The following is a 19,770-nucleotide window of genomic DNA, read 5'->3' on the forward strand; positions in this document are numbered from 1 at the left end:
AATTAGGCATTAATTATGTATAAAACCTTCAGAATCTAAAAAAAGAAAGCAATACTATAATTTGTGCAAGATGTTCGTTGCCCTTTCTAACAAAATCGAAACTAGAGTGTGTGCTTATCACCATGTATACCATTTTTAAACCGATGGGTGTGAAAATATGTATCATTTCTTACGTCTATATGATCCATAAAAATGTTCACATAGGCAAGTTCATGCATTCTGTATTGAGTAAAATAAGCTATCAAATTAATTATCGGATAAGCAAAAACACTAATAACTTACCTTTTTACATCCAAAAGATTAAGATATTAGCCCTGAAACTTTCAACGTGGAAACAAAATACAGAAAGCGATGATCGCACTTCCTATTTAGGAAGTTCTTGCCTCTCAACGACGCTTTGAAGAGTAATTCTCAAACCATGTGATGTCATGGGGCAGTCGCCTGAGGGGATTTAGGGTTCGACTTCTCACTGATAATCACCACTTAGGGTAGACAGAGCTCCCGTTAAATATCAACATGCAACAGGTAATTAGTACTATTAGAATGACAGCGACACAGTGGAAGGGCAGCATGGACATCAGAAGACTTGTGCGCCACACATAATCTGTAACTATGACAACGCCTGGGCAAGGAGGTACACGGTGCCGTCCAAAGGGTGTCCAGGACATGGGCTCGATTTTGTCCCGCTACAAATGAAACACTACATTTGTAACTCTCAATTCTGCAGTCTACTTGGATCAACACTAGCTTTAGTTTTTGGTGCACTCATATATAGAATAATAAACCAGACTTCGCTTACAACCTTTTATTAACATTTAATAGAAATGGTTGCTTATTTGAAAGGAATATTTAAATATTTTACAAGAACTCCTCATCTCACAAATGCCACCTTATGGTTCAAAATGTAAATAAACTGTTAAAAAGTCTGAAAATCTATTATGATACAATCTATACAAAGTGGCAGTTCACAAAATAAGAACAAGACTCATCTATGATATAAAACCATCACAGTAAGAGTTCCAACTGTATATTTGCTATTTGAAGCCTTAGACATAAATTTTTCTGGGTCATTTTCCCGGCCCGGTCCCTTGAATCTTCTGGAGCAGGTATTCCATCTGGAGGTTCAGGTTGGGCTGTCCCTTCTTCGTCTTTTTGCTCAGCATCTGAAATGTCTCCATTTTCTTCTGTTTGTACTTCTTGATAGCTTCTTCTTTCTGCTCCTTGTTCTTCAAAAACTCCTATATGGAGGAAGAAAATACCACTCGTTGAGAACAGTCAACGCTTTTGACCTACGATAGTACTTTTCTGAGGGCTTTAATTGAGAACGTGAAAAACTATACCTCTTTCTTATTCTTCTGCTTTTCTTTAACACTTTCAAACTCCTCTTTTGTTTTCTGATAGGAAGTCTTCCTCAGCATTTTCTTTTTACTCCGGTTACTCATGGGTAGACTGGAACACAACGACACATTAACATGTTGCATTGTCTTTTTACTCCGGTTACTCATGGGTAGACTGGAACACAACGACACATTAACATGTTGCATTGTCTTTTTACTCCGGTTACTCATGGGTAGACTGGAACACAACGACACATTAACATGTTGCATTGTCTTTTTACTCCGGTTACTCATGGGTAGACTGGAACACAACGACACATTAACATGTTGCATTGTCTTTTTACTCCGGTTACTCATGGGTAGACTGGAACACAACGACACATTAACATGTTGCATTGTCTTTTTACTCCGGTTACTCATGGGTAGACTGGAACACAACGACACATTAACATGTTGCATTGTCTTTTTACTCCGGTTACTCATGGGTAGACTGGAACACAACGATACATTAACATGTTGCATTGTCTTTTTACTCCGTTACTCATGGGTAGACTGGAACACAACGACACATTAACATGTTGCATTGTCTTTTTACTCCGGTTACTCATGGGTAGACTGGAACACAACGACACATTAACATGTTGCATTGTCTTTTTACTCCGGTTACTCATGGGTAGACTGGAACACAACGACACATTAACATGTTGCATTGTCTTTTTACTCCGGTTACTCATGGGTAGACTGGAACACAACGACACATTAACATGTTGCATTGTCTTTTTACTCCGGTTACTCATGGGTAGACTGGAACACAACGACACATTAACATGTTGCATTGTCTTTTTACTCCGGTTACTCATGGGTAGACTGGAACACAACGACACATTAACATGTTGCATTGTCTTTTTACTCCGGTTACTCATGGGTAGACTGGAACACAACGATACATTAACATGTTGCATTGTAACTCCTTCAAGTGGTTGGCCTTGACTGCAACCACATTTCGCACAAAGCATTGCCACACTTCACTGACAGCAATTACATTTCACACAGTACAGTGCAAATGGATAATGCATTTACATTTTTTTGCACAAACTGCTTTACTCCAAACCAGATTAGCAAATTGTATGGTCACATACACATATTTGGCAGATGTTATTGCGGGTGTAGCGAAATGCTTGTGTTCCTAACTCCTACAGTGCAGTAGTATCTAACAAGTCACAGCAATACACACAAATCTAAAAGCAAAATAATGGAACTAAGAAATATATCAATATTAAGACAAGCAATGTCAGAGTGGCGTTGACTAAAATACAGTAGAATAGAATACAATATATACAAATGAAATGAGTAAAGCAGTATGCAAACATATAAGTGACTACCTGTCATTCTTTGAGGCCGCAACTGCTGGAGTGGGCTGTGGGGCAGAGTCAGTCTTGTCAGAGGAGATGTCCTCTGCAGGGTCTATGGCTGTAGCTAGGTCCGTGGGGGCTTCCTTCACAGCCATGGGAGCTGCTTCCTCCTCTACTGGACCACCACCGCCAGCCATCCTAGCTTTGGTTCTGTTGATTCTGTTCGTCTTAACCTCATTCCTCAGTTTCTCGGCCTCAGCCTCGTAGAGATGCCTCAGATGTTCGGGGTACTGTTCTGTATATTGGGTTTTGACCTCTGTGTTCTTCCTCCTCTCCTTCCGTAGCAGTTTGTTGTATTCATGTTTCACTTTCTCCTTCCTTTTGAAGGCAAAGCCCTGGCCTGAGGAATGAGAGATGTTTATGGTTCAAGCATGAATGTATATCTGCAAAAACACTGTTTGTTAACTTACACAAACATTTAGCCACCCATGTAGCTAAATTCGTTTATTAGCTAATTGATCAAGGGGGGGGGGGTCTTCATAGATTAATCAGGACCTTTATAGATTCCCCACTTCTACAGTTGGAAGGTCTAGTTATCCTTGCACTCTACATATTGAATGATTTCATTTTATACAATATACATTAACTGCAATTCTAAACACACTTTAGATAGCTAGATAGACTAGCTTAGCCTGGTTGCCGTCTCTGTTCAGCTAACTATTATATTCCAGTGGGAAGTTAGCTAGCTAAAGTGACTGGAACTCAGACTATGGCTAGCTAGCACTGGCAAGCGAGCTGAGCTACCTTCTCCAATACTGCCGTCGAATACTTTGTGCTCAGAGACCCACTTCTTCTTGCCCCCTGGTCGATTGTAGGGTTGGTTTCTATTGGCACGTTTTCCGTCAAATGTGCCCTTTGTCTTCATTTTCTGCTGTGCTGGTGGTGCCATTTCACTCAATTTTAGCAAAATATCGCACGTGTCATGTGTTTACGTCGCATGTGCTTTTCGTCGCATTGTTATGACGTATGTGGTGGTCTCAGAAAGACATGACAAATCCATCCACGAGCAATCGACCACGAGGGACGTCATTTGTGTTGGTGCGTAAGTAAGGATAGCGTCCGTAGAACTCAATGTATTTCGGTACACCCAACATGGCTGCCACATACGTGCTATGTAAATCATCGTCGTTCAGTTGCAACTAGTTATTCCTGATTATACTGTAAAGAGGGAGTCATTCTTGGACCTGCTGTAAACAGGTCTTGGTTAGAGTTTTTATTCAATGGCATCTTCCATTCATTCTCTGGAAGCGATTCAGAAAAAAATAGATGCTGTTAAACTCTTCCTCTCTGTTTCACTGAGCATCGCCAATGCCCACACTGTGGATTTCTACACTTGCGATGTATGGGACCAGTTCATGGCTGTGCCACCCGTGGAGGTCTTGACAGAGATCACTTTGAATGGTGACCACAAGAGGGCGCCAGAACACTACTTAAATCATGGCAGTGGTACCAGTAAGTGTTATTTTTTCGACGGTTCATTGACAAATATGAAATGTTTAATATGTAATTGTTATTACACGGTTGTAATATTTATCAAAGTCAAAATGTTGAATAAAATAAACAAAGGACAACTTATGTTTATTTTCTTTTTACTCTCGAAAAGCCAAGAAGATCACCTTTGGTTTCTGTGATGATAGTAAGCGCCTGGTGGATGTAGCTGAGCTCTTGGAGGCTGCCTATGCCCACTCCCTGCCTGGCCTCGGGGTCTGTGTGGGCCGCACAGAGCTACTGCAATCCCTCAGACACACTGACAACGCTCAACCCCTGGAGGAAGGTACAAAAGAAGGGACACTATCCTAACCTATCCTAAGAATAACTAAAGGGGAAATGTTTGTTTTAGTCTAAGGCCTTGGTTCTGTCATTGTAACACACTGTCATTAGTGTCACTGATATAGAAATATAATTCTAGTAATTCTATGGTTTGGTCACAGGTCTCTCAATAGCAATGCACAGATAGTGTACAGTTCTGCCATCCATGCAAGGATTCACTGACATTGCACATGTGTGTCCATTGACAGTTCCAGCTGCTGTGGTGGAGAGTGATGAGTTTATGAACTCCAAGAAGTCCCACGAGGTGCAGGCCATGTCAGAGGTGGTGAACAGCCTAGCCCAGCGCTGCCGGGTCAAACAGGTGAAGGACACAACCGGGTCTCATTTTAGCAGGCACAAAACAAGAAAACACTCAAACAGACTGAGGTACCTTCTGATATTGTCGGATAAGAAACTCAGTTTTCTTTTTAAAACGTTAATGTTTTGCTACCGTGTGCCCTGGCCCTGACCACAACAGTGTTCTTCAATCCTGCGCCTGCGTACCTACAAGGTGTACCTGCAGGCTTTTCTTCCGGCCTTACACACCCGACTCAACTTATCAAGGGCGTGATGATTAGTTGATGAATTAAACAGTGGTGGGCTAGAACGAAAGCCTGCACACCCTATGAGTAGTGCTTGAACGACATCGACGGGACTACATTATTTTCTGACCCATCACAATAAATCTTTGTCTCCCAGGTGATTGATGTGGGCTCGGGGAAAGGTTACCTGTGCTCCTTCCTGTCGCTGCAGTACGGCCTCCAGGTGTACGGCATCGACTCGTCCAGCGTCAACACGCACGGCGCCCAGGAGAGGAACAGGAAGCTCAAGAAGTACTCCCGGGCCTACCAGAGGCACAGCAAAGCCAATAGAACTCCGACAGTGATGCCCCCCTCAGGCCAGGAGGACTTGGAGGATATTGCACCCGGTGAGAGAGCGAGAGGGGATATGGTTAAGACGAGTGGGGATGCAGAGAAGGGGAAGGGGAGAAGAGATGGGGAGGCACAGACCAACACAACAGGGTTAACAGATCGGAATGAGGAAGATGCAATGACATCACTTACCTCCGCCATTTTGTTAGAGGACAATTCCCTTCCAGAGTCGGACCAAAGTGACCCAGCCTCAGCTCCAGAGGATCCTTTTCTCAGTGCCCTGTGTGTGGGCATGGTGGAGCCCACCTCCCCCGGGTTCCCCCAGTGAGTTGAGCCTGGAGGAGAGGGAGAGGGAGGAAGAGGGAGAACCTGGAGATGAAGGCCAGGAGCTGGGTTAACAGTGGTGGCATGGGCAGCGGCATGCTGTACTCACCTCTGACCTCCTACGTTACCGCGGAGACGGAGCTCAAGGAAATTATTGGGGAGTTAGAGGTAGGTAACACTCACTGTCGACCAATAAGACAATGGCAAAACCATGGTCTTTTGAATGCAAATGTCACCAACTGCGGTTGTGTGGCAATTCATTCATTTAGATAGCTTAAGTCTCTAAGATTCATATTCATATTCACACCATAGTACAAACACATTCAAGTAGACATTTTCTTTCAAATGTGTGCTTGTGTCAATGTGCCTATAATATAATTGTATGATTACTCATTCCAGCTCTGCATCACATTGCTAATGTAGGCCTGTTTCAGTGCTGAGGCCGCTCTCTCCCTGTTTTCCAAACACAGGATGCGGTCATGGTTGGTCTGCACACGTGTGGAGACCTGGCGCCCAGCACCCTGCGCATGTTTGTGGCCAAACGGGAGCTCCTCTCCGTCTGCAGCGTTGGCTGCTGCTACCACCTTCTCTCTGAGGAGTTTGATCCCACCAGACAAGGTAATTACATGGCCAGGGGGATAGTAAAGGTTGGCATACAGTGAGTGTGAATGTGTGTGAGAGTGTGTGAGAGTGTGTGAGAGTGTGTGTGAGAGTGTGTGTGAGAGTGTGTGTGTGAGAGTGTGTGAGAGTGTGTGTGAGAGTGTGTGTGAGAGTGTGTGTGAGAGTGTGTGTGAGAGAGTGTGAGAGTGTGTGTGAGAGAGTGTGAGAGTGTGTGTGAGAGTGTGTGTGAGAGAGTGTGAGAGTGTGTGAGAGAGTGTGTGAGAGAGTGTGTGAGAGAGTGTGTGTGAGAGAGTGTGAGAGTGTGTGTGAGAGAGTGTGTGAGAGAGTGTGTGTGAGAGTGTGTGAGAGAGTGTGTGAGAGAGTGTGTGAGAGAGTGTGTGAGAGAGTGTGTGAGAGTGTGTGTGAGAGTGTGTGTGAGAGAGTGTGAGAGTGTGTGTGAGAGTGTGTGTGTGAGTGTGTGTGAGAGAGTGTGTGAGAGTGTGTGTGAGAGTGTGTGAGAGAGTGTGTGAGAGTGTGTGAGAGAGTGTGAGAGTGTGTGAGAGTGTGTGAGAGTGTGTGAGAGTGTGTGAGAGTGTGTGAGAGTGTGTGAGAGAGTGTGAGAGTGTGTGAGAGTGTGTGTGAGTGTGTGAGAGTGTGTGAGAGTGTGTGAGTGTGTGAGTGTGTTTAGAAGAATAGGTTATTATTAATATGTTTTACTTATTCTTTGGTCAGTGTATGTTTTCCACCACTCAACCCTTATTGTGGGTCGCAACTCAAATGACACCTCAATTGGTGGGTCACGAAGCAAAATAGTTTGGGAACCCTGGACTTCATGACTTGACTTAAACCCCTTTGCTCTTTGAGGAGCATAGATCATTCCCAAAGTTCCTCCAGTGGGAATGGACTAGATACTGTAGGTTAGAATGACTGTGTCTCTCCCCTATCAAGTCGGTTCAGATCAGTCAGAGGGACAGAGAAAGGAGGCAGGGACAGTGGACTTACCATCTAATTACCAACCTGGTGTACAGAGAGGCTTTAGTGTGTTTCCCCAAGAGAAAGGCCTCGATTTCATTCATTCATTAGCTACACACAGTATGCAATACATACACACACACCACACACACACACACGCACGCACGCACACGCACGCGCGCGCAGGCAGGGAGACACAGACACCAGCAAACAGACCCACCCTCCTCCGCCCCTTAGAGAACATATGGTTTCCATTGTGGAAATCTCAAGCAGAGCCAAACTCTTACTTAGGACTACAGACTGCAACTGCCCCCTGTCCCCCACTAGGAGACCTGCAACCTGTCCACAGACATCCCCCAGTTTTTATGCTAATCATAATTCTGTCACCATGCAGTGTCTACTTTGTCACTCTCACCAGCCCAAGGGAAGCATCATTCTCTCACAAGCCAAATATGAAGTAGCATAAACACTGATGTGGTTTGATGAGTTGGGTACACAGCCAACTTGCGCTCTCTAGATTCGGTTAGCTAAGAAGAGACTGTTAGAATCATTGAATGGATTTATCGTCTCAGGATAACAGTTTAGAGGATTGCAAATGTGATATCTTTGACCTGCTAATGTTCAGGTGTTGAATTGGATATGATTTATCCAGCATGTATTCTGACTTCATACGAGAGCGCTGTGGTATTTATATTCCAATCACACTTAATCCATCCCAAAAACTTCATTAAGTCATCATTCTAAATGTACAATACACTAAATAGGATCTACTCTACACAGAATATAAAGACCCATAGGGCTATATAGTATAGAAAACACTATCTACTCTACACAGAATATAAAGACCCATAGGGCTATATAGTATAGAAAACACTATCTACTCTACACAGAATATAAAGACCCATAGGGCTATATAGTATAGAAAACACTATCTACTCTACACAGAATATAAAGACCCATAGGGCTATATAGTATAGAAAACACTATCTACTACACAGAATATAAAGACCCAGAATATAAAACACTATCTACTCTACACAGAATATAAAGACCCATAGGGCTATATAGTATAGAAAACACTATCTACTCTACACAGAATATAAAGACCCATAGGGCTATATAGTATAGAAAACACTATCTACTCTACACAGAATATAAAGACCCATAGGGCTAAAGTATAGACCCTACTAGAATATAAAGACCCATAGCTATATAGTATAGAAAACACTATCTACTCTAAAGACACAGAATATAAAGACCCATAGGGCTATATAGTATAGAAAACACTATCTACTACACACAGAATATAAAGACCCATAGGGCTATATAGTATAGAAAACACTATCTATATATAAAGAGTATAGAAAAAACACTATCTACTCTACACAGAATATAAAGACCCATAGGGCTATATAGTATAGAAAACACTATCTACTCTACACAGAATATAAAGACCCATAGGGCTATATAGTATAGAAAACACTATCTACTCTACACAGAATATAAAGACACATAGGGCTATATAGTATAGAAAACACTATCTACTCTATATAAAGACCCATAGGGCTATATAGTATAGAAAACACTAATAAAGACCCATAGGGCTATATAGTATAGAAAACACTATCTACTCTACACAGAATATAAAGACCCATAGGGCTATATAGTATAGAAAACACTATCTACTACTACTACAGAATATAAAGACCCATAGGGCTATATAGTATCTACTCTACACAGAATATAAAGACACTATCTACTACTACACAGAATATAAAGACCCATAGGGCTATATAGTATAGAAAACACTATCTACTCTACACAGAATATAAAGACCCATATAAAGAGGGCTATATAGTATAGAAAACACTATCTACTATATAAAGACTACTCACTATCTACACAGAATATAAAGACCCATAGGGAAAACTATATAATATAAAGACCCATATATATAGAAAACACTATCTACTCTACACAGAATATAAAGACCCATAGAAAAGTCCATAGTCGTGTCTATATCCTGTTCCCCTTGCTTTTTCCCCCTCCAATTTACAATACATTTGTTTCCCTGACATCAACAGTGAAATATTCTCTCTTATAAACTGGGTCGTTCAAACACTGAATGCTGATTGGCTGAAAGCCGTGGTATATCAGACCATATACCACGGGTATGACAAAACATTTATTTTTACTGCTCTAATTACGTTGTTAACCAGTTTTTAATAGCAATAAGGCACCTCGGGTGTTTGTGATTTATAGTCAATATACCACGGATAATGGCTGTGTCCTAGCACTCGGCATTGCGCCGTGCGTAAGAACAGCCCTTAGCCGTGGTATATTGGCCATATACCACACCCCCTCGGGCCTTATTGCTTAAGTCTACATTCCTCTTTTAACCTAGAAGACTCAATATCATGTGGTTCTTTTCTCCCTGTCATAGCTAGATATACATTTAGCTTCAGCTGTGATGGGTTAGAATGTTAGCTCCAGTTGCTCCTGGGTATGTTTGCTGATTCACTGCTCCCCCTTTATGAGGTATGAAACCTGGAATCCTCTCTGTGTGTGATGACAACCGCTGTGTGCTTTTAACAGTGATTCGGCACTGTGGCGTGGTGAGCTGCTTCCTATCACGCTGTCCCTCTTAACACTGCAACCCCTGACCTGTGACTCGCCACTCTGTTGGGTCCGCCAGTAATGACATCACAGCGTTTTGATTGAAAACACTTGAATTGTGCCAGACGTCCTTGAATGCTTCTCGCTCCTTCTTCCTCTCTCTCTCGCTGTCCCGACCTTCCAAAGAATTCTGGGATGCGGGCCAAACCCTGCAGTGTACTTCCTCACCCTAAAAGATGGGAACCCAAACCACTAAATGAGCTCAAGACTATAGAAGTGTGGAGATCCTTAGCTAAGTCGTATAGGAAACATCCATTCAATTGTGTCGTATGGAACGAGAGCCACTGGACTGCACCATTCGTCATAGTCATTCAGTCTGGTGGATTTAGCCGAGGGTGAGACCCATCATCTGATCTGAAGTCAGCTTCCCTTAACATAAACTGGCCTTGGACCAGTCCTTAAGGGCGTGAAGTAAGCGTGCCGCAGAGCCCTAGAGCCACTGTCTCCTTCTTCCTGACAGTTGGGAACTAACAGATGCCTCGTCGCACGCTACAATATTAGAAACATGTGTGTGTGTGTGTGTGTGTGTGTGTGTGTGTGTGTGTGTGTGTGTGTGTGTGTGTGTGTGTGTGTGTGTGTGTGTGTGTGTGTGTGTGTGTGTGTGTGTGTGTGTGTGTGTGTGCCAGGGAAGGGGGCGAGCAGGGCTTGGCCCTCGAGATGTGGTCAGTTCAGTGTGGCTGAGATAAGGCTAGCGTGCTAGCAAAATGTAAACACTCCACAACGTATACTGTAAGCTAGCCTTCAAACTCTAGCAAAGCCTGTCTGCTCCAATTGACTCTGACCAGGACTGCCTCTGCTAATACCACTACCATGTGTTCAACAGGAGTGGAGTCAAAGAGCAATGTGGCTAAGGGGTTAGCGACACCCGCGCTCTCGGGTTTTTCGAGTTTGAATCTTCAAAGCTAGTTTGGGAAGGCTCTGAATAGCATTAATGTTTCACTTCATTCTCTCTCCCTTTGGACTTTTGTTGGTGGCCTGTCAACTACCATAGTCACACTTTCCTATAGTGTTAAATACACGGGGCAGTTCTGACACAGCTGGTGTTAAAGTGTGTGTGTTTGTTTGTTTGTTTCAGAGTGTCCAAGCAGCAGTGTGTGTGGTTTCCCCCTGAGTGGCTACCTGAGGGAGCAGTCCTGGTTCTGTGGCAGAAATGCCAGGATGTCAGCGTGTCTGGTGAGCCTGACTCACCTTAGGTGACAGATATTTAGCCAACTGTCATTTCATATATATATACTGCTCAAAAAAATAAAGGGAACACTAAACTAACACATCCTAGATCTGAATTAATGAAATATTCTTATTAAATACTTTTTTCTTTACATAGTTGAATGTGCTGACAACAAAATCACACAAAACTCTTCAATGGAAATCAAATGTATCAACCCATGGAAGTCTGGATTTGGAGTCACACTCAAAATTAAAGTGGAAAACCACACTACAGACTAATCCAACTTTGATGTAATGTCCTTAAAACAAGTCAAAATGAGGCTCAGTAGTGTGTGGCCTCCACGTGCCTGTATGACCTCCCTACAATGCCTGGGCATGCTCCTGATGAGGTGGTCTCCTGAGGGATCTCCTCCAAGACCTGGACTAAAGCATCCACCAACTCCTGGACAGTCTGTGGTGCGAGACATGATGTCCCAGATGTGCTCAATTGGATTCAGGTCTGGGGAACGGGGCGGGCCAGTCCATAGCATCAATGCCTTCCTCTTGCAGGAACTGCTGACACACTCCAGCCACATTAGGTCTAGCATCGTCTTGCATTAGGAGGAAACCAGGGCCAACCGCACCAGCATATGGTCTCACAAGGGGTCTGAGGATCTCTGTCACGTCTGTCACATGTGCTCAGTGTGAAGCTGCTTTCATCTGTGAAGAGCACAGGGCGCCAGTGGCGATTTTGCCAATCTTGGTGTTCTCTGGCAAATGCCAAACGTCCTGCACGGTGTTGGGCTGTAAGCACAACCCCCACCTGTGGACGTCGGGCCCTCATACCACCCTCATGGAGTCTGTTTCTGACTGTTTGCGCAGACACATGCACATTTGTGGCCTGCTGGAGTTAATTTTGCAGGGCTCTGGCAGTGCTCCTCCTGCTCCTCCTTGCACAAGGGCGGAGGTAGTGGTCCTGCTGCTGGGTTGTTGCCCTCCTACGGCCTCCTCCACGTCTCCTGATGCACTGGCCTGTCTCCTGGTAGCCCCTCCATGCTCTGGACACTACGCTGACAGACACAGCAAACCTTCTTGCCACAGCTTGCATTGATGTACCATCCTGGATGAGCTGCACTACCTGAGCCACTTGTGTGGGTTGTAGACTCCGACTCATGCTACCACTAGAGTGAAAGCACCGCCAGCATTCGAAAGTGACCAAAACATCAGCCAGGAAGCATAGGAACTGAGAAGTTGGTCTGTGGTCACCACCTGCAGAACCACTCCTTTATTGGGGGTGTCTTGCTAATTGCCTATAATTTCCACCTGTTGTCTATTCCATTTGCACAACAGCATGTGCAATTTATTGTCAATCAGTGTTGCTTCCTAAATGGACAGTTTGATGTCACAGAAGTGTGATTGACTTAGAGTTACATTGTGTTGTTTAAGTGTTCCCTTTATTTTTTTTTTTTTAATAACCACTGAACAGAAATATAAAGGCAACATGTAATGTGTTGGTCCCATGTTTCATGAGCTGAAATATCTCAGATTTTGTACATACTTTTGTTTACATCCCTGTTAGTGACCATTTCTCCTTTGCCAAGATAATCCATCCACCTGACAGGTGTGACATATCAAGAATCTTATTAAACAGCATGATCATTACACAGGTGCACCTTGTGCTGAGGACAATAAAAGGCCACTCTAATATCTGCAGTTTTGTCACACAACACAATGCCACTGATGTCTGAAGTTGAGGGAGCGTGCAATTGGCATGCTGACTGCAGGAATGTCCACCAGAGCTGTTGCCAGAGAATTTAACGTTAATTTCTCTACCATAATCCGCCTCCAACGTCGTTCTAGAGAATTTGACAGTACGTCCAACCGGCCTCACAACTGCAGACCACATGTATGGCGTTGCATATGTGAGCTAATGGGTTTGCTAATGTCAACATTGTGAACAGAGTGCCCCATGGTGGCAGTGGGGTTATGGTAAGGGCAGGCATAAGCTATGGGCAACAAACACAATTTCATTTTATCAATGGCAATTTGAATACACAGAGATATCATGATGAGATCCTGAGGCCCATTGGTGTACCATTCATCCGCCACCATCACCTCATGTTTCAGCATGATAATGTGTGTCATAAGGGATCTGTACACAATTCCTGGAAGCTGACAATTTCCCAGTTCTGGCCTGCATACTCACCAGATATGTCACCCATTGAGCATGTTTGGGATGCTCTGGATTGATGTGTACGACAGCGTGTTCCTGTTCCCGCCAAAATCCAGCAACTTCGCACATCCATTGAAGAGGAGTGGGACAACATTCCACAGGCCACAATTAACAGCCTGATCAACTCTATGTGAAGGAGATGTGTCGCTGTATGAGGCAAATGGTCACACCACATACTGACTGGTTTTGTAATCCAAAGCCCTACTTTGTTTTGAAGGTATCTGTAACCAACAGATGCATGTCTGTATTCCCAGTCATGTGAAATCCATAGATTAGGGCCTAATTTATTTATTTGAATTGATTTCCTTATATATGAACTGTAACTCAGTAAAATCTTTGAAATTGTTGCATGTTGCATTTTATATTTTTGTTCAGTATATATTTCATGTCAGCAATGCATTCGCTTTAACGCACCATCTGTCAACTAGACAGTATAGTTGAGGGCACTATAAGGTTAGGTTGTGCCACAGTATTGACGTTTTAGTGCCCACAACTGTTCAATGCTGTACAGTTGGTCCTCAATCTGTTATTGTCGTAAGACTAACTACCTGATATCTTCTACCTTTTGAGTACCACATGTTGTAAGAGCAACGTAACGTTTTTAACTCTATTGTGACCCCAGGGAGAGTCCATTCATGGGGTCCTAATAAATACTGAATACTTAATAACATTTCACTTTATTTTCTCTTGTTCAGGCTTTGGAGAGAGTTGCCAAGGGCCAAGGGGTAAGTACTATATTCATGTATATCAATACGTTGGACACATTTGGCCAAACTACAGTTCAATGAGTTGTCTGTGTGAGAATGACATCATGCAATCACAGTTCAATGAGTTGTCTGTGTGAGAATGACATCATGCAATCACAGTTCAATGAGTTTTTTGGTTGCTACAAATTTGTGCTCATCAAAGATAATCAAAGCTGATCAATTGAATGATTGCTTCCAGCAACTGGCCACGTGCATTTCCCAGACGCGACAGATCCTGTTTTTATTTTCTGCGTTCCAGAGCAAGTGGATACGGATGCCTTAGAGCACACTGTTCCCATACTTCTCCAGGGTCTTTCACATACAATAAGGCCTGATTGAGACTTACAATACTATAGATATTTGAGCCGCCGACCTTAGGGTTGCGTCCCAAGTGGCAGCCTATTCCCTATATAGTGCACTACTTTTGACCAGGGCCCATAGGGCTCTGGTCAAAAGTAGTGCACTTTATAGGGAATAGGCTGCCACTAGGGATGTTAGTGTACGGGGTCAAACCCGTTACCCTATACCGCCCGGACCATTCATAAATATTTTTGGGGAATATTAATGTAATCACTAAGGGATGGGATTGCGTGCTTAAACGGCAGCTTGCGTCCAACAACCAGTCTGATTGCACTCAGATCATATGTTGAGTTTGGTATAAGCATTGAGCATTGTCATAAAAACGTTTCCTCCAATGGGTTTTAATACACACCCTAATCACTGGCAGAGAATGAATGAATATCTCAAGAAAATTTAATTTTTTTGTAAGCGAAGACAACATGGGATCTTTGATTATTTTCTGTCTCCACAGATTCAGATGGAGTCACTCTTCTATAGGGCCGTCCTCCATGTGATTCTCAGGGATCACTACAGCTCCTTTAAAAGGTACGTTTGGTCTCCCTGGTTAGGGGACATCCAGAGCAGAAGGCTATGCCAGACTACTGAGAGAGTCCAGGTGCCCCTGTCTTGGGGGTCTGCAGCACCGTTGACAAAACCTGCTAGCTTTTACTCTAGTGGGTTTTTACTGGCCCTCAGTTTATGGTTTGTGGCCACTTTGTAAGAATCTCCACTTTCTCAAATTCATTCAGCGAGGATAGAAAAAACACAGACTTCTGATGTGAAGATACAACAAGACTATTCTCTACCCCTCTAGCTGAAGTTATGGTGAATAGTCATTTTGAACGTTGTAAGGAGCAGCCCACAACGTAAGATCGTCAGACTTCCTGAATGGGTTGTTGACTGCTGCTGGGTAAAGTAGAACAAGTGAAGAGGAATGATTGATCCTGGTGAAAACAGAACAGAGAAATCTACAGTTGGTCTTCTCAGCCCCATAGAGACAGAGGAGGTACCCTCTGTATTACACACACACACACACACACACACACACACACACACACACACACACACACACACACACACACACACACACACACACACACACACACACACACACACACACACACACACACACACACACACAAAGACAACCACACACACCACACACACACACACACAAAGACACACACACACACACACACACACACACGATGACAACCTCACACCTCTCACTGACATGTCTATCCCTGTAGCCTACATGACACTGGGTCCCTCGCTGAGTGAAATCAGGATCCCATTAATGGACCTGACCACCTCTCTACTATTGCATGTGTGATGACTGTTTCACTTTGGTTGCCAGGGTGTTGTAGCGTAGCGTAGCGTAGCAAGGGAGGAGAAATAAGAGAGGGAAGAGGAGAATCGGATGCCTATGACTTAATATACACTGGTAGGCTAATTTCTGCGATGGTGATTTGGGGGTTGAAAGAGCTGTCTTCACGTGTGTGTCGTTGGCAGCGAGAAGCGTGTGGGGAACGTTTACTCCAAGGCCACCTCGTTCGTGGACTACGTCTGGAGAGCCCTCCGGAGGCTGGAGCTGGATGAGTCAAAGGTCAGTGATGGGAGATATCACAATATTAGGGCGTTTTGGGAACAGACGTGGGAATATTCTTCAGAGCAACACATCCTCAGGGGGAATCCCACACTGCTGCTTTGGACACCAGGAAAGCAACCCATAATGGATTTGGGGTAAAAAAATAAAATTAAAAACACAACAATGTATTCTTGGCGTTTGATGTGAAATCCCGTGGAGAGGACAGGCTTTTAGCACAGCTCTGTACAACTGAACTGACAGTAACGATTATCTGTAATGGTACCTGAAATCTCTGTACAGTTGAACGTCTTTGGTTGCTCGAAACCATCTTTGAAACTGACACATGGAATCGAAAGGGCTCTTTAGAAAAGGACAAGTTGTGTAATATGCACCTAGAGTACTGTGTGATCATGGGTACGGCATTGTTAAACAAACAGCGAGTGCAGGGATTAGGGAATATGTCTCAACTGGCTCCCTCGAGTTCTATACATGAGAGATTTGTTGCTCGTAAAGCCTGGGATTAAAAGTGTTCAATGGGTTGTGTGTTACCACTCTCATGTTACTCACCTATCACCTCCACACATGACCCTGCTCTGTCTCTTAACACTTCCCACATTCTTCTCTTCATCCCTCCCTCCCTCTCTCTCCCATCTCTCCCTCCTCCATCTCTCTTTCACTACCTCTTGTCTGCCTCCTCTCCCTCTCTCCCTCCTCCTTCCCTCTCTCCCTCCTTCCTCCCTCTCTCCCTCCTTCCTTCCCTCTCTCCCTCCTTCCTTCCCTCTCTCCCTCCTTCCTTCCCTCTCTCCCTCCTTCCTTCCCTCTCTCCCTCCTTCCTTCCCTCTCTCCCTCCTTCCTTCCCTCTCTCCCTCCTTCCTTCCCTCTCTCCCGCCTTCCTTCCCTCTCTACCAGCTCTCTGACAGTGTCATACAGGGTTACCACGACACATACCGACCCAGGATGGTTGAGATGGAGGCCTTTAACATGGTAGGTCCCAACTGGGATACTATAGCACTACTACCTAGAGGAAGTATCATCACTCTGAATGAATGGCTCACACAGGAGCATTGGTTCTCTTTGTCCAGCACTTTCTATTTTGGAGTGATTATTAAGCCTTATTAAACTTGGTTTCCGTTTACACAACTCCCTCAATGACTTGTGTAAACTCTACTCTGTGTAAATCATCTGGCAAAAAAAAGTGATATGTTTACTGTCCTCAGGCTGCTAATGAAACCTAGTTTTGAAATCAGAGGGGTTCTATTTCAATGACATTACAACAGCCCTGCCCTGCTCTGCTTTGATACGGTGCCTAGTTGGATTCCGTTGCATCCCATAGTGTTGAAGTACACGTAACAGAAGTACACTTAAAACTAGTGTTTACTGACCTGCTTCCTGTGTTTACCCAGCTGAAGGTGACTTTGGCTCCCTGCATCGAGGGTCTGATTCTCCTGGACCGCCTCTGCTACCTGAAAGAGCAGGTACAGGAACAGCCTCAACCACAGTGGCACACAACGGACTTAGGATGCATCTCACTAGTCTAATGTGGCTGCCTCTACTTGTCTCCTTCATATGCACTGATCTGAATAGGGATCGGTGAGACTAAAATGGTGGATGTTTACTGGGGATTTGCTTTCACCTGTCCAGTTCCTACAGGTCTGTGCAGATCCCTCCAACCTGTGGTCACACACAGACACACACAAACACAAACACACACTAACCCACACAGACACACACTAACACACACAGACACACACACACAGACACACACACACACACAGACACACACAGACACACGGGCCAGATATAGTGGTCCGGTCCCTATGACTTCAAACGGCCGCTGCGCGACACCAAACATCTCTTTTCCTCATTATCCCATAATTACCCGTGTCTGGTTCCCCATAGCTAAGTAGTGGGTGAAAACATGACCTCAGCCGCCAGTCCAATGGAGGGAACTATTGTTTCTCCCTCCCAGCTACAAACAGAGGAGGTCTGGGTCTGGAATGCACATTGTCTGGCTAATTGCTATAGGGTGTGTTCATTGATTCACAATGTGATAGGACAAAAAGGAGAAGGATTCTTGGAGTGTGGTTTTAGTGGCTTTCACTGCTACACCGTTCAGGCCTGGTCCCAGATCTGTTTGTGCTATATATGCAACATTTACCATAGAAATTGGCTATATAGCACGAACAGATTTGAGACCAGCCAAATACTGTACCTGGTTAGCTGTTCCATTAATGTTTTCTCAGAAGGGATTTTGGATGACATGGTTATGTAGACTATTAGTTGTCTTCAGTCCATCTCTTTATAGTGATACAGTGGTGTGGCCCTTAGAATGGTTGAGCTATTTACTGAATGACTTGGTACGTGTCATTTAAGGCCCCTAAACTCAGCTCCTATAAATGCTGTATGTTTATCCATAGGTCTTGATGATTTGCTTGTCCCAAACATTAAAGGAGCTTTGCGACTCGTTACAATTTCCCCGACGACAGATCACTTAAGTCTGGAGAAATCAGAGAGGATGCCATTAGGGTTGAGTTGCGCTGTGGAGAGTTTGAAGTGTCCCCCTTATTACAGACCAGGGGTGTAACTTCACACCGTTGTACCCGGCCAAAACTAATGACGTAATCTGTGATTTGAGTGATCGTAATGAGCTATCTAAGGTTGATGCCTTGTACAAAAGTGTTCCCTAACAGGAATATGTCACATAAATGGATTAGAATGCAGATTTTTTTCCAAATTCAACCAAAAGTGTCCAGACTCATCATGACACACACTGTGTGTGAGCATGCATGCATGTGGTGGTCAGTGCAGACTGTTGATTTAGCTTTGTACAAAAGCATAGCTCTCAGTGCAGGCCTACCAATCACATGGTGCCATAATTGGTCAGTATCTGTAAGGTATCAAGCCAGACTGTGTTCAAACATAAAGACAGTATTCAAACATGCTGCTTCCAGCCTGTCAGAGTCCACCTAACACAATATTTGCACAGATGTGACTACTCGGGGGAAACGTTACAAAGATATTTTACAGGAGAGAGAACAGTTCTCATCTGAGGCCCCTCGCGGTGTGGTTCAAAGACAAACTCTGCGGTGTGATGGTGTGTCTTGGGGGGAGGGCTCTTTGACGTTGTTTTCAAACTGTTTTTGTTCTTCTTGTCATTGATGTCTGTTACAGGAAGACGTGGCGTTCTCCACTCTGGTGCAGCTCTTTGATCCTCTGTTGTCGCCGCGCTGTTACGGAGTTGTCGGAGTGAAGGCACCTGGGACGGAGTTGTCAGGGAGTGAAGGCACCTGGGACGGAGTTGTCAGAGTGAAGGCACCTGGGACGGAGTTGTCAGAGTGAAGGCACCTGGGACGGAGTTGTCACTTGGGAGTGAAGGCACCTGGGACGGAGTTGTCGGAGTGAAGGCACCTGGGACGGAGTTGTCGGAGTGAAGGCACCTGGGACGGAGTTGTCGGAGTGAAGGCACCTGGGACGGAGTTGTGGGACGGAGTTGTCAAGGCACCTGGGACGGAGTTGTCAGAGTGAAGGCACCTGGGACGGAGTTGTCGGAGTGAAGGCAACTGGGACGGAGTTGTCGGAGTGAAGGCACCTGGGACGGAGTTGTCAGGGACGGAGTGAAGGCACCTGGGACGGAGTTGTCAGAGTGAAGGCACCTGGGACGGAGTTGTCAGAGTAAAGGCACCTGGGACGGAGTTGTCAGAGTGAAGGCACCTGGG

The 19,770-nt window shown here is 44.4% G+C and overlaps 1 protein-coding gene and 1 pseudogene across 1 annotated transcript; one reads left to right on the top strand and one right to left on the bottom strand.

Moving 5' to 3' along the window:
- Window positions 1-517: 517 nt before the first annotated feature.
- LOC124025523 (thyroid transcription factor 1-associated protein 26 homolog) lies at window positions 518-3,718 on the bottom strand. Its single transcript, XM_046338909.1, has 4 exons — window positions 3,494-3,718; window positions 2,720-3,089; window positions 1,341-1,449; window positions 518-1,238 (listed from the first exon to the last, which is right to left on the bottom strand). The coding sequence occupies exons 1-4, from the start codon at window positions 3,636-3,638 to the stop codon at window positions 1,068-1,070; spliced, it is 795 nt and encodes a 264-aa protein (XP_046194865.1). The 5' UTR covers window positions 3,639-3,718; the 3' UTR covers window positions 518-1,067.
- A 204-nt stretch (window positions 3,719-3,922) lies between these two features.
- On the top strand, window positions 3,923-19,393 carry LOC124025522 (annotated as a pseudogene).
- Window positions 19,394-19,770: the final 377 nt, after the last annotated feature.

Source organism: Oncorhynchus gorbuscha, unplaced genomic scaffold, assembly GCF_021184085.1.
Source record: "Oncorhynchus gorbuscha isolate QuinsamMale2020 ecotype Even-year unplaced genomic scaffold, OgorEven_v1.0 Un_scaffold_2264, whole genome shotgun sequence".
Classification (NCBI taxonomy): Eukaryota; Metazoa; Chordata; class Actinopteri; order Salmoniformes; family Salmonidae; genus Oncorhynchus; species Oncorhynchus gorbuscha.